The sequence below is a fragment of the Ostrinia nubilalis genome, chromosome 12 (genome assembly GCF_963855985.1).
Source record: "Ostrinia nubilalis chromosome 12, ilOstNubi1.1, whole genome shotgun sequence".
NCBI lineage: Eukaryota > Metazoa > Arthropoda > Insecta > Lepidoptera > Crambidae > Ostrinia > Ostrinia nubilalis.
In genome coordinates this window covers 14,569,221-14,582,415 of record NC_087099.1, presented here as the reverse complement: position 1 = coordinate 14,582,415, position 13,195 = coordinate 14,569,221, and the positions used below count along the sequence as shown (strand labels likewise).

Here is a 13,195-nt window from a genome sequence, read left to right as displayed (position 1 = left end):
AGCCCATCGGCAGGAGAGCACCCCACAGCGTACCTCATCAGCGCAACCACGACCACTCTGACAAGTGTCCGACTAAGAAGAAGGCTGTAACGAAAGTCCATACCACTGACCAGTATGTGAGCGCAGGTATAAAAAGTCATCTCGGCCTTCCACGCGCGGCAGTACTTGAAGGGCCGCATATGCAGTTTCATGCGCTTGCAGACTGAGCAATGCTCTGTCTTTCCAGTGGATCTGCTTAGAGGCCGTTGTCCAGTACATCCTATAGCTGTAACTAAAGTCTAGTCCACTGACCGGTATGCGAGCGCAGATGTAACGCCATCTCGGCCTTCCTGGCGGCGGTGTAGTCGCAGTGGCAGCACTTGAAGGGCCGCAGCTTGTCGTGCACGGCCGCCATGTGTAACTCCATGCGGCGCGGAGTACTGAACTCAAGTTTGCAGACGGAGCATTGCTTCTTCTCTTTCCGATGGATCTGCTTGTGCTTCGACAGTTGATTGGCGTTCTTGAACGGTTTTGAACATATTGAGCCTGGAGAGCAACAATAATGTACTTAAAAATAAATTGCTTGACTATCCCAATTACTTGGTACAGATACTGGTTGATAGGTAAGTCCTCCACGGTACAATGATTATGTGTAAGAAGTTTAAATTAATTAAAAAAAATACACAGCCTGATTTTTGTCCAGACTTAGTTATTATTCTGTAAGCATTCATGGACTGCAGATGAAGATGCTTGTTATCACAGCAATTTTTCCCCCTACAGCGATTTTATCATTTGCAAAACCTGCAACTTAAGCTGGCTATTTGCTATGTGAACCACCAGACCAGTTGGCAAAAAATATACCATTGTTTTACATAAAAGGCCAATAATATAAAAGAATATACTCACAAATATAGTTTTTCACATTCCCATGGCATTTCATATGGACATTGAAGAGTCTATATTTTTTGTATGTTTTGAATCCACACACTTCACACGTCGGCAGTTCCAGATCTATGTTATGTATTTTCCATAAATGGTTATGAAGAGCATCAACCGCCACAAAAGCTCTCTTACATTCTGGACACACCAAGTGACCATTTTGATGGCACTTCCTGTGGTACGCTTGATTCTTCTCATCTGCAAGATGTACAGGACAAAGTGGACATGCCTCACCAGTTTCTTTTACCTCTTCTATGCTATTGTCATTCACTTCAGCAGATCTATCTGAAATTAATCCATCTTCCTTTGTTTTAGAAATAGGAGATGGCAAATTTGTAGCATTCGTGTTTGTAGATGGCAAAGCTGCTATCCTTGGCTGCACTGATGATATCAGATCTGGGGGAATGTTAGACACCTGGACAACATTATGACTAGCACTAGAGGCCCCTGCTTCACTCACATTAACATACTGAGTTGATACTTCATTTGTGTACACAATATTTATACTGGCTTCTTGAATTAAATTCTTTGGGTCAACCTTTTCAAAGTTTGGAGTGCTCATTTTGTTCAGCTCATCAACTGATATGAAAGCAACACCTTCGGGCAATTGGTTGTTAGCATTAACTGCGTCAGGGATAATCTCAATCACTTGGGGAATCTTCATGTCTGTTACTACCTGCTGTATGGGCAGAGGAGGTGGTGTATCATTAGTCTTTTCTTCTTTTTTTAATTTGGCGTTTTTCAGAGCGATTTGGACTAGACTCTTTACCATTTTCTTTATGTCTTTGATACCCATTTTGTGATGGTTCCGCAAGTGAGTTCTCAGAGTTTCCTCGGCGTCGAAGATGCTGGTGCAGCCCGGACATGGGATCTGTATGTTTTCTGCGAGCCCGTTGCTCTTGGCTAGGTCAGGGTGCACAGTGAACAAGTGAAACTTTATATCGTCCTCGGCGAGCGCCATGTAAGGACAGGCTTCGCATTTGAAAAATGGGGTGGATCCTACCGATTTCTCCTCGTAGGACATGAGCTTCTCCTTCGCTGCAGTAGGTTTTTGTTCGATGTTCATGTTGGCATTGTTCATTGTAGCCCTGTTCAAGTTTATAAAGAAACATTGCGGATTCATTGTTTCCCTTGTTTTTTATATTTGATTTTAGCTTTTACTTTTACACTACATAGTAATTAGGTGGTTCACCAGCTCGATTTAACAAATTCATCATGAGAAATTGCGATTTTTTAACTATGAAACAACAAATTAGTGGAAATCAGCTGGTGTAAACCATAGAGAAAAGTAATACATAGGAAATAGAGAACCCTCTCTGTCAAATTTTTGAACCTACTAATTGACAGCCTGGTGTTAAATTCCCTGTACTTAACCTACGTACGTAACGCTCACATACATACATAGTCCACGCACACATACATACATAAAGTCCACGCACACATACACACAGTTCACGCACACATAGGCCCTCATAACCTTCAAAGAATTATTGTTTTTTTGATGTACAATGTAGAATTTTTTCAAATCCATTATTTTGAAAGTATTTATCTTTATGGTGTACGTATTGTATTATTTTCAAAACAATGGATTTGGAAAAATTCTACATTGCACATGGAAATGCAAATAAACAAAAACTTTTCAATTTAATAATTTTACTTTATTTATGAACACACATAATATTATACACCAAAAGCGTCTTTTCGCAAAGTTTTCAACAACACTAAAAAAGCATTTGCACTTTGAGAAAACTCAGATCACTTGTGAACATAACAGAAAGTTTCTTCGCGATTCACGAAGGAACGAACAAAACTCCGATGAACCAGAACAGCAGCAGGTACGAAGGAATGAACTTGAATTTGACTCGACTCTTCAATACTTTAATAGGGCCACAGAACTCATAAACGATGGCTAAGAAAACAAGAATGCATTCAACCTAACAAAAACAACACCGGCCATTTTGGAGGAAAAACAAAGTTGCCATATGTTAAATAGTAATTTCTACTACTCTATTATGTAAATTATAACAAAAAATGTCACCGTTCAGTTTTAAATTAAAACAAATTAATTTCATTTTAAAAAAAGTTTTCACATTGTAATTAACAATATTCTGAAATATATTTTAATTAAGAAAAAAATGAAAATATGAAGGAAACAGGAGCAGCGACATCTAAAGCGTTTTAGGGTAGTTAAAAAGTATTGCTTCCTCATTGTTATAGCATTGCTGCAAAATCTGAAAAGCTTTTAAATATTTTAAGATGTGTTTCTGGAGTCTGGTGGGGTGCTCACCCAGCGTCATTAAGACTTTTATACAATGCTATTATAAGAAGTGTACTTGACTATGGCAGTTTCTATCTAGAGCCTTGTAATTTAGTTGGTTTAAGTAAATTGGATGCGATTCAATCTAAAGCGCTAAGGATTATAGCTGGTGCTATGAAATCGAGTCCAATCAATGCCTTGCAAGCTGAATGTGTTGAGCCCCCATTGAAATTACGCCGCCAATATTTATGTGACAAGTATCTTTTCCGTGTACTTCAATTTGCTGACCATCCTATATATAGCAAACTCAACAGACTTAATGATTTAATTGATACTTCCTCTTATTGGTCACGTAAATCTCCTCCTTGTGTGATTATTAGTTTTCGTAAATTTATATCAATCCAAGCCCCAGTCCACAGAACCTCCTTTCTTCCGATATTTTCTGTAAATTTTGAATCCCTTATTCTTACTCCGACAATTCATTTCAACCTAGACATACATAAGGATGACTACAATGCTAACATTAAGTTCAATCAGATCGTAGACGAACACTGGGGCGATTGGCATCATATCTATTGCGATGCATCTTAGCACTCTCCAACGGGTCATGTTGGCGTTGGCGCATACCATAAACAATATCATATTGTCCAGAAAATAAAACTCCGTCCAGAATCATCAGTCTTTACAGGAGAATGTTTTGGACTGTTTAAGGCTTTAGAGTATGCTCTCCTTATGAAATTAAACACAACTGTAATATTTTGTGACTCTAAAAGTGCTTTGCAGGCATTACATAAATTTCCATTTAAGAACAATACTAATTATCCTATTATTACAGAATGCAGGAAATTACTTCACAAATGTAGTCTTAACAGTCATTTAATTAATTTTGCGTGGATTCCTAGTCATACCAATATTCCAGGAAATGATAAAGCTGATAAGCTGGCCAATGAAGCGGTTGAGTGTGGAGATATACATCCGTACACAAATTATTGCCATGACTTAACGGCAGCCCTTCCCAAAGCTTATCTCAAATCTGCCTGGGATGAGAATTGGGAGTTCACTAGCCAATCTAAGGGGAAACATTACAAGCTCATTCAACCATCCATCCTTTGTAAACCATGGTTTGTTAAAATTAATCTTTCCAAAACAGTTACTACCATTTTAACTAGAATGCGACTTGGTCACGTGTGCACTCCAGCACACTTGGCTAAAATTCATGTACTTGATTATGATTCGTGCACTTGTGGTTCTGGCGTCGGAGACTTAAATCACATATTTTTTTACTGTTGCCTATATGATCGTTCCTCTTTTATTAGTTCTCTTTTAGCCATTAAAATTCCTTTTCCTACATCCATCACTTGCCTATTATATACCAATAACATTGATGTTTATAATTCCTAGCCGAATTTATTACCCATAATAATATAAAATTGTAAATAGTAATGTATATTGTACTTATGTAAATATTATTTTATTTTTATTATTTTGTACTTATATCACACCTAAATTGATCCTATGAAAACCATCCTTTGTTCCGTTTCCTTCCGTAATTGATTCGTTTCCCTACCTTTTAACTTTAACCCAATCCCACCCTGTCTAAACGCAATGTCCGCAAAACTTATGGCAAAACTGAACGCAAAAATCAAGAACCCCGTCGTGGCTAAACGCAATCCGCGAGAGCCATAAAGAAGAAAAAAAAAAAAAAGTATTGGAATTTATCGACTGAAGTCGCTGTTTGGAAGCAAGTTTGATCGTAGTATGGAAGTTTCCGTACCCTGGTGTAAACTGGTGTAAACTTCAACAAAATTTTTGACGTATCACGTATGACAGTTGTTTTTTTCGGTCATCAGCATAGCATCAGACTTGGAATTGGAATTAAAAGTTTTGCCACAAAGTTTATTTGACCTTGTATTTTCATAAGGAGACCCCTTCCCCTTACTATTAAAGTAACTGACCATGACCATAAAATGTTGATTTTAATGCGAATGACAAGCGACAATTTGCGTAAATACCTACTCTGTTTTATGATATAATATTGAATCCCCGACTGTCTAAATCCCCATTAAAATACGCGTGCGTTTTAGTAAAGGGGAAACATTATTATAACGTATATAGCCTGACCAGGAACATAAAAACCCTGGCATAGAGGCGCATCAATTGCATTTGATAGTGCAACACTGAGTACAGTCGTACCTGTGTTAAATTAATAGGCTAACTTTATGTATCAGGATTCAGGATTACGGGCTAATTTAATATTTTCATAAATTAACGAAAACATATTATTATAGGTAACCTGGTTTAAATAAATTAAATGAAACCATCAATCGAGCTAGTAGGATTTATTTTATTATTCATCAATAATCAAATTCAAAACTTGAATATTCAACTGCAATGTCTGCTCATGAACGCTTCAAACTCGGTACTTCTTTCCCAATTCCATAAAATTCAACACTTAGAAAGTGACAAAAAACTTTAAAATAGGTAGTTGAAACAAACCACAGCTAATTTTCATAGTGGACTGTACTATACGATAAACATGTCAGTAAATTTGACAACCTTTGTTGGAAACATTATTCAATGAAAATATTGTCCGAACCCTTGGTATTTCTCTTCGACAAATACTTTAACACATAGTGAACCACTTTTCTTTCACGACTATAAAAAGATTTTAGCAATTTCATTCACAAAATCAATTGCGCATATTTAAAATAAAGTTTGTTTACACTTTGACAGCAATAGACTGACATGCAAGGTGACATGTCAATGAAGTTTTTAGTTATTGTTGCCATTAAAAGAAATTAGTACCATTAGATTTCCGCAACATGGCGAGGGTTTTTATGTTCCTGGTCAGGCTATACCTACTGCAATACTCGATGAAAATAGTCTGAAAGCGTGGTCTATATTCCAATGCCGAAAATTATTTAAAAAAATATTTGACGTTCGATTTGTCAAATTCCTATTGGCCGGTGGAGTGTTTTGCGGCGTGTAAATCTTTAGCAAAATCCAAGAAATATCTATCCAAAATGAGTGTAAGTATTATTCGATTCGACAACATATCATTACTACATTAACCACGTATATTGACTGCATATAATATTTTTATTTCAGTTGGAAATCGAGTCCATGGTTCGCTACGCGTCGCCGATCAACCCAGCGGTGTTCCCACACCTGACGTTGCTGCTCCTCGGTATCGGTATCTTCTTCACGGCATGGTTCTTCGTGTACGAGGTGACCAGCACGAAGCTGTCCCGAGACCTTTTCAAAGAGCTCCTTCTTTCTTTGGTAGCCTCCTTGTTCTCGGGCTTCGGCATACTATTCCTGTTGTTATGGGTCGGTATCTACGTCTGATACTGATTAAGCTAGCCTGTAAGTTATTTTATATCTATCTAATGCATTCCCTTGGAATATGTATGAGTGCAATGCAGCAGTAAGGAGATAATTTTGTAATATAAGAAATATACACAAATTTTAAATTTTAAGAGGCAATTTTATTTGGAAAGCAGTAAGAACATGTAATTAGCAGTAAATTCGTTTATTAACAACTAAAGTAGCAATCCATGCTTGTTTATTTGAACTTAAAATTATTAATTGAAAAATATTATAATCGTAATGTATCTCAGAATTGAAATAAGTAGTTACTTTGTAGGAGTCTTGTTCAGCTCTTGAGAACTCTGGGTGTGTTCAGCAAATTTCTCACGATTTCTCCTGAAAGCCTCGTCCAGTAGAACAGTCTCGTGCATTCTCTGTGATGCGAGGGCTTCTATGCGCTCAAATAGTACTTGGTATGACACAATGAAGTGCCTGCAAATAAGAACAATTGAGTTATATTATAATTTAGCTACATATTTTGGATCTGAAGTTAGATTTTTCATTAGCTAATATTTATAATTAGTAGAAAACCCTGAAGCCAAAGAATTTAATTTAATTACAGCCATCAATTGCAGCAGCTAAATCTAATTTCTTTTTAGGAGGCATAGTTCAAAGTGGTCATTCTGATTTTCTAAATAGAAAATGGTGCAGGGTCACAAACAAAGGACAGCACCAGAAAAAGGTGTACCCATTATAATAGTTCATAATTACAAAAAATAATTATAAGAATGGGTATGCATGTCACCGTAAAATTGTGAATTCCGTCAGATTATAATCTGACGTAGTTAAATTACAATCTAACCTAACCTGACCCACTGTTAGTTTACAATCTAACGCGTTATATTATAAACTGACAGAGTTCACAATTTCACGTTGACATGTATATCATGTGATCGCATTAACTCAAAAGTTACCGAAAGTCTTCAGCGTCGAGGCGGTAGACTTGCGTGATTTCGACGGCGACGACGGTGGCCACGCGCTTGCTGTCTTTCATCAGCAACGCCACCTCGCCGAAGTGCGCGCCGTCCACCAGGTGGCATACCTATGTACAATAAGTTCATAAAGTTGATCATGATCATGACCATAACCATACTGCATACGTAAGAGTTGAGACAGCCCTTGTCTCGGACTCAATGAGCCCGTAGATATACAGCTGCAATAGGAGCTTCGATGAAAGACGACAGTCATAGTATCCACTTTAGTGGAGGAAAACATGTGGATGTGAGGGTCAGCCAAAATTTTAACTGTCAAAACAAAAGGCTGATCTCATTTTTCGCGCTACTTTTCTGTGGCGGAAAGTCTAAAAAGTGGTAACCTATGTTTGTGAAGTGATAAGTTCTCTGAAAAGACTACTATAGGTACCAGTTAATATAAATAAAGAATTTGAAAAGAGGAAGAACAGGGTTGCCTTCCCCTGGCAGAATAATCTCTGCATCTCTCAATAAACATTACCTCAACTCCCTTCAGCGAGTACACGGCCACAGTTCCGCTGGCGATAAAGTACATGCAGTCTCCGATGTCCCCCGCGCGCACCACCAGGTCATTAGGCAAGTAGACTTCAGCTCGGAGGCAGCCCAGGACAGAGCCCACCACGCTGGCTGGTAGCCCGTCGAACAGCTCCACCTTGTCGACTAACTTGTGGCACGTATGCAGAACGATCTCGTTGCGCAGTTGCTCTGTAGGATTTATCATCAACATTATTGTTTCAACCACAGGACAGGACCACTACTAAACATAGGCCACCCTTAATGATATCCAGATTGGCTGGTTGGTGGCGACAACCTTTATGAGGTATCTATCCACCTTGTAGGTGGATGTCCCACGTTGCGGTTGCCGCTACGTGGCCTCTATTCCAGAACCTTGCTGCCCCATCGGCCCTCAGCACTGCGTGCTATAAATGCCCTGTTCATAGTTATGTCAGCGATTTTAGTTGCCTGTAGGATTAGTGACGTGAAACCTCGAAACTTGCGTGGGATAGTCGTCCATCATCAGGTCATTTGGTCTCCACTCCGCTGCAGGAGCACGACACTATTTACTAGGGGCAAATCGAGAATTTGGCCTACATCTCTACACTGAATGGGTTGAGGGTGTCTTCTTGGTTGCATAAATAGAACCTGCTATTCGGCATTGTTGGATTGGGCTTGCATCTTATTAAGTCTTTGGAGACCTTTATCGACCGAATCATCGCCTACCTAGTAGGTGAGAGTGAGAATGTAGTAATGGATGGGTATCGAGTTGAGGATAAGACTACAGCAATGTTTATACCTGACAGAGTGTCGAATGCCAAGTCTTCCCTGAAGTAGTTGCCCTGGTACTGGTAGTAATAGAAGGCGAAGACTCTCTTCTTCAGTTGCGCGGGGAACTGCTTGTGTCGCATATATTCCTGGATCAGGTTTAATTTAATGGTACAGTAAACAGGGAAAATCACGTTTTAATCAATCAATCAACTTTGATACTTGCCTCCAATTGACTCATCAGCTCATGATAGCGTATTACAGAATGGTAACTCGTGATGTAGACTTTTATGAGATACACTACAAAATTAATTGATGCGGTTAGAGATTTATCATTCCTAGACTAGATAGATAAATAAGATTATTTAGGAACTTTACCTAACGTATAGATCATGAAGAGTGCAGCGTACAATATGAGCGAAGCGTTTATTATGACTTCAAATGGCGCATACACTCTGTACATCGAGAATCCAGCGCCTGGGTAAAGATGAAGTTAATATTAGTAGTGTGATGCCCTTAGTAGAGTTGCCAATTTCATTAAATTGATAAAATAATTAAGTACCTACCTACTAAGTTAACTTACCCATAAAAGCAGACAGACAAATAAATATGCTTCTTTGGTATCTATAACCGATAGGGTAACCGTTCAGATTCGTCGAGTTCAGAAATGAGTTAAAGCCTCTAACCATTTTCCCCGTCCCTGGTGAAATGTTAAATCCTTGTGTAGTGAATTCAGTTTTACAAAATGAAGTTTAGAAGGATTATCGTGAGGACTTACAGTAGTAGTTGAGAACCGGGGGGACGTAGATGCAGCAGCTGCACCAATGTGCCGACAGGAGGAATAGAATCAGGTTGCGTATGGTGCCGTAGCATATGTAAGACTTCCGAAATATCTGCTCAAAAATTATAAAAATCTAAGTATTGCTTATGACGCATAATTTAATGGAAACAGAACTAGGTGAATAAACGAATACTTACCTTCATAAATGTTACAATGTGGTTCATATCCCGGCAAATTCTGACTGATTTCAAAACGGCCAGAATATGGCCTATCAAAACATATTTCTTGGTGGTCGGACGATGGTACAATAGCACGTAACTTACGGGCAGGCTTGATATCAAATCTACGAAGAACCAAGATCGAACATAACGGCTGAAACAGATTTAAGTACCTACATGAATTAAATACAGTGTGAGTCACGTTAAAGTGTACATATGAAAATAGATGAAACTAGACCTATTTTTATCGACAAAAAAAGGGTAAAAAATATTTTGAGATTTTTTTTAAAATTTTTATATAATTTTTTTGCTTCCAATTAATTATTGTAAAGAAAACGTAATAACTTTTAAACTAAGCGGTATATCTTGATAAAATAAAAACAGTAATAATGCTAAATAACAGGCGATACTAAAAAAATACATAAAATACACAAAAAATGCCAACAAATAATAAAAAATGATACTTTTTGAAAATGATCTGCTTAAAAATTAGTGTTTTTTTAGTTATTTTATAAATTTCTCCAAAAAATGCCCCTATAACCGGTGGTTTTTATTACTTTGTATTATTTTCTATCGTATTATCTTTGTAAAACCAAAAGTCGCATGTCTCTATCCCTATCACAACATTTGCTATGATCGTTTGAACAAAGGCCTGCCACAACATTATTCTCCGCTACAGGTAGAGACAATTTTAATTTTAACTAAAATGCTTATTTTACTTCGAAATCTTTTGTTTTTATTTGAAATCTAACTTGTCTTTATCAAAATTACAAATCTAGAGCCATTTTCAGTTTTGTTGTTAACGAAGCGTTGAATGGCGCGCCCGGAGAGGCTTAGTTCAAACGATCATTGCAAACGTTGTGATAGGGATAGAGACATGCGATTTTTGGTTTTACGAAGGTAATACGATAGAGAATAATACAAAGTAATAAAAACTACCGGTTATAGGGGCATTTTTTGGAGAAATTTATCAAATAACCAAAAAAACACGAATTTTTAAGCGGATTTTTTCCAAAAAGTATATTTTTTTTATTATTTGTTGGCCTTTTTTGTGTATTTTATGTATTTTTTAGTATTGCCTGTTATTTAGCATTATTACTGTTTTTATTTTATCAAGATATACCGCTTAGTTTAAAAGTTATTATGTTTTCTTTACAATAAGTAATTGGAAGAAAAAAAATTCTATAAAAAATTAAAAAAAAATCTCAAAAATTTTTTGACCTCTTTTTTATCGATAAAAATAGGTCTAGTTTCATCTATTTTCATATGTACACTTTAACGTGACTATAGTTTACGCTCGTGGGTGAGTAGTTTTCTGACTTCTGACTTTGCCACCTTAACACTTTGATGGGAAGGATATGACAGAATCAACTAGATTCCCATTAACAGAGACCAATAAGACAATTACGTGTTTCTGAGAGCAGTTTAGTATTGTCGAGCAAAGCATGCGAGATCACAAGACACTAAACAAAAGAAAAATCCACACTATGCAAATCTTGCTCACCAAGCAATTAGGGATCTATCCAAAATGACGTTGCCCCTTCCCTCCAAGTACCCAACGTGGAACATCACGACGATATCGGCCAAGCAGCAGATGTGTAGCGCGAGGAGAGCGTGGTCGACGGGGTGGAGCCGCGTCGGGCCGGCCGCATGCAGCACGAAGCACAGGCGCAGGCTTGATAGCACCATGTGCGCGATGTTTAACACTGACATCACGGTGTTCCAGACCAAACTGGAAGGTGGCCTTCTTAGTTTTATTGGTGGATTAACTTAGCGCGACAGTGTCTATTGGGAAATAACTTCGCTTTATGAAGCTAAGCATTGCTCAAATCGCTGTTCGTACCTCTTGTAGTCCTAGTAGCTACCTATTTACTACTTTGGTTATAGATCTTTGTCTCTAGGGCCGGACCAACTGCGGGTAGCCGGGTGGTTCATAACTGCAGTACTTAGACATGCTATGAAGTAAGAGATGATTTTTATGATCTATCCGGATGAAGTCACGGGAAAAAACTAGTACTTACCTAAGTTATCACAGAAAAGCTATCCATATTACCGACGTATTATGTGGTTTTGGACATGTAAGCTGCTAAACGATAAGTTGTTTATTATGTGCAATAAAACTGAATGAAACCTGAAGAAGCTGAAAGGGTGTATGACGTAGGGCCCGCCCTCGTTGAGCTGGCGCTGGCGCTCGGCGATGACGGTGGGGTAGCTGCGGAAGTGCAGGTACGTGGCGGGGTGCTTCTCGGAGATGAGGCAGGCCTTGCGCAGCGCGCGGCAGCCTGCCGACCACGCCGGCTGCGGCGGCAGCATGCTGTCCGACCCTAATGACAAGTTCGTTCGTTCAGCCGAAAGACGTCCACTGCTGGACAAAGGCCTCCCCCAAGGATTTCCACAAAGACCGGTCCTGCGCCGCTCGCATCCAGGCACCTCCCGCGACCTCCGAGCATAGCACGCTCCATCGCCCTTTGGGTGACCTTGAGCCTTCTTATGAGGCCCATAGTAAGTGACCACGTCTCAGATCCGTATACCATGATACCATCACACACTGAGCCCCGATTACGGTAATTTTTAACGTCAACAATCCAGACACGCTTCTCGATTCTGCGATACGATTGGACGTTCAACAGCGTACGTCAGCTGTTTTGACCAATCGTATCGCAGAATCAGAAACGCGTCTGGATTGTAGACGTTATAAAAGTTACCGTAATCGGGGCTCTGGTCAAAGACTTTTGTCTTGAGACACTGCGGTATTTCGGACGTGACAATGACAAGTGCGTGGACTTAACCTGCCTAGCTCGCACTTATTACATAACTTGTAAATGGTCTTTTCTGAAAAAGAGGCTGACAAAGGTGACTTTGAGTTACCTCCGCCACTTCTTTTCAGCACCAGCGGATATGGTGGCAGAGCAAGCTATATTGGGACTTGTAGTTAGGTAAGTAAATGTGCCCTGAAAAGGGCGTACATTTACTAATAATTTGAATTAACCGACATTGCCTTGGTGATGATTATTTCATGCCTGTGGCAAAGGGATGGGCTCAAAATTATTTAAGTTCGGATTGGCCGCACGTGGTGGTGGTCTAAAATCTTGGGATTCTCTGGGCATAATTCGATAAAAGAAACCAGGTGGTTTTGTTACATCTTTGAACCTTTCATTTCGTTAAAACTAGCTTGGAAATAATAATTGGTGCTTACCTAATTCTAATGAACAGTAATGCTTTTTGCGAGTCATGGTTTTGTTTTCTGAGTTCAAAGGTGAGTGTAAAAATTAATTAAATTGTAATCTTTCAGTTTTAACAGACAGTTATGACATTTACAATCAAAGAATCACAGATGATAGACCTTGTCTTTGAGTTTTAAGTTGCATTGGAGATTGGAGTTGCATTTATTCTTTGGCTTACGATACTTACGCACTTG

The 13,195-nt window shown here is 38.7% G+C and overlaps 3 protein-coding genes across 3 annotated transcripts; 1 reads left to right on the top strand and 2 right to left on the bottom strand.

Annotated features, from left to right (window-relative positions):
* Positions 1 to 37: 37 nt before the first annotated feature.
* On the bottom strand, positions 38 to 2,204 carry LOC135076725 (zinc finger protein 236-like). Its single transcript, XM_063971146.1, has 3 exons — positions 886 to 2,204; positions 292 to 525; positions 38 to 84 (listed from the first exon to the last, which is right to left on the bottom strand). Exons 1-3 carry the CDS (start codon positions 2,039 to 2,041, stop codon positions 38 to 40), a joined length of 1,437 nt encoding a protein of 478 aa, XP_063827216.1. The 5' UTR covers positions 2,042 to 2,204.
* A 3,890-nt stretch (positions 2,205 to 6,094) lies between these two features.
* On the top strand, positions 6,095 to 6,654 carry LOC135077014 (transmembrane protein 258). The gene is made up of 2 exons (XM_063971606.1): positions 6,095 to 6,204; positions 6,284 to 6,654. The coding sequence occupies exons 1-2, from the start codon at positions 6,199 to 6,201 to the stop codon at positions 6,521 to 6,523; spliced, it is 246 nt and encodes an 81-aa protein (XP_063827676.1). The 5' UTR covers positions 6,095 to 6,198; the 3' UTR covers positions 6,524 to 6,654.
* On the bottom strand, positions 6,536 to 13,056 carry LOC135077013 (potassium/sodium hyperpolarization-activated cyclic nucleotide-gated channel 3-like). The gene is made up of 12 exons (XM_063971605.1): positions 12,974 to 13,056; positions 11,909 to 12,101; positions 11,282 to 11,509; positions 9,757 to 9,931; positions 9,557 to 9,671; positions 9,362 to 9,478; positions 9,157 to 9,255; positions 9,005 to 9,078; positions 8,810 to 8,927; positions 7,997 to 8,220; positions 7,459 to 7,586; positions 6,536 to 6,976 (listed from the first exon to the last, which is right to left on the bottom strand). The coding sequence occupies exons 1-12, from the start codon at positions 13,008 to 13,010 to the stop codon at positions 6,811 to 6,813; spliced, it is 1,674 nt and encodes a 557-aa protein (XP_063827675.1). The 5' UTR covers positions 13,011 to 13,056; the 3' UTR covers positions 6,536 to 6,810.
* Between the last annotated feature and the right edge of the window lie 139 nt (positions 13,057 to 13,195).

Coding starts and splice junctions, on each gene's coding strand:
- LOC135076725 (XM_063971146.1), bottom strand. CDS start 2,041: ATGAATCCGCAATGTTTCTTTATAAACTTGAACAGGGCTACAATGAAC. Junction 526..885: donor GAATGTGAAAAACTATATTT/GTGAGTATATTC, acceptor GTTGCTCTCCAG/GCTCAATATGTTCAAAACCG. Junction 85..291: donor ACATCTGCGCTCGCATACCG/GTCAGTGGACTA, acceptor CTTTCGTTACAG/CCTTCTTCTTAGTCGGACAC.
- LOC135077013 (XM_063971605.1), bottom strand. CDS start 13,010: ATGACTCGCAAAAAGCATTACTGTTCATTAGAATTAG. Junction 9,256..9,361: donor TTGTCTGTCTGCTTTTATGG/GTAAGTTAACTT, acceptor ATCTTTACCCAG/GCGCTGGATTCTCGATGTAC. Junction 9,079..9,156: donor CTTCATGATCTATACGTTAG/GTAAAGTTCCTA, acceptor TTAATTTTGTAG/TGTATCTCATAAAAGTCTAC.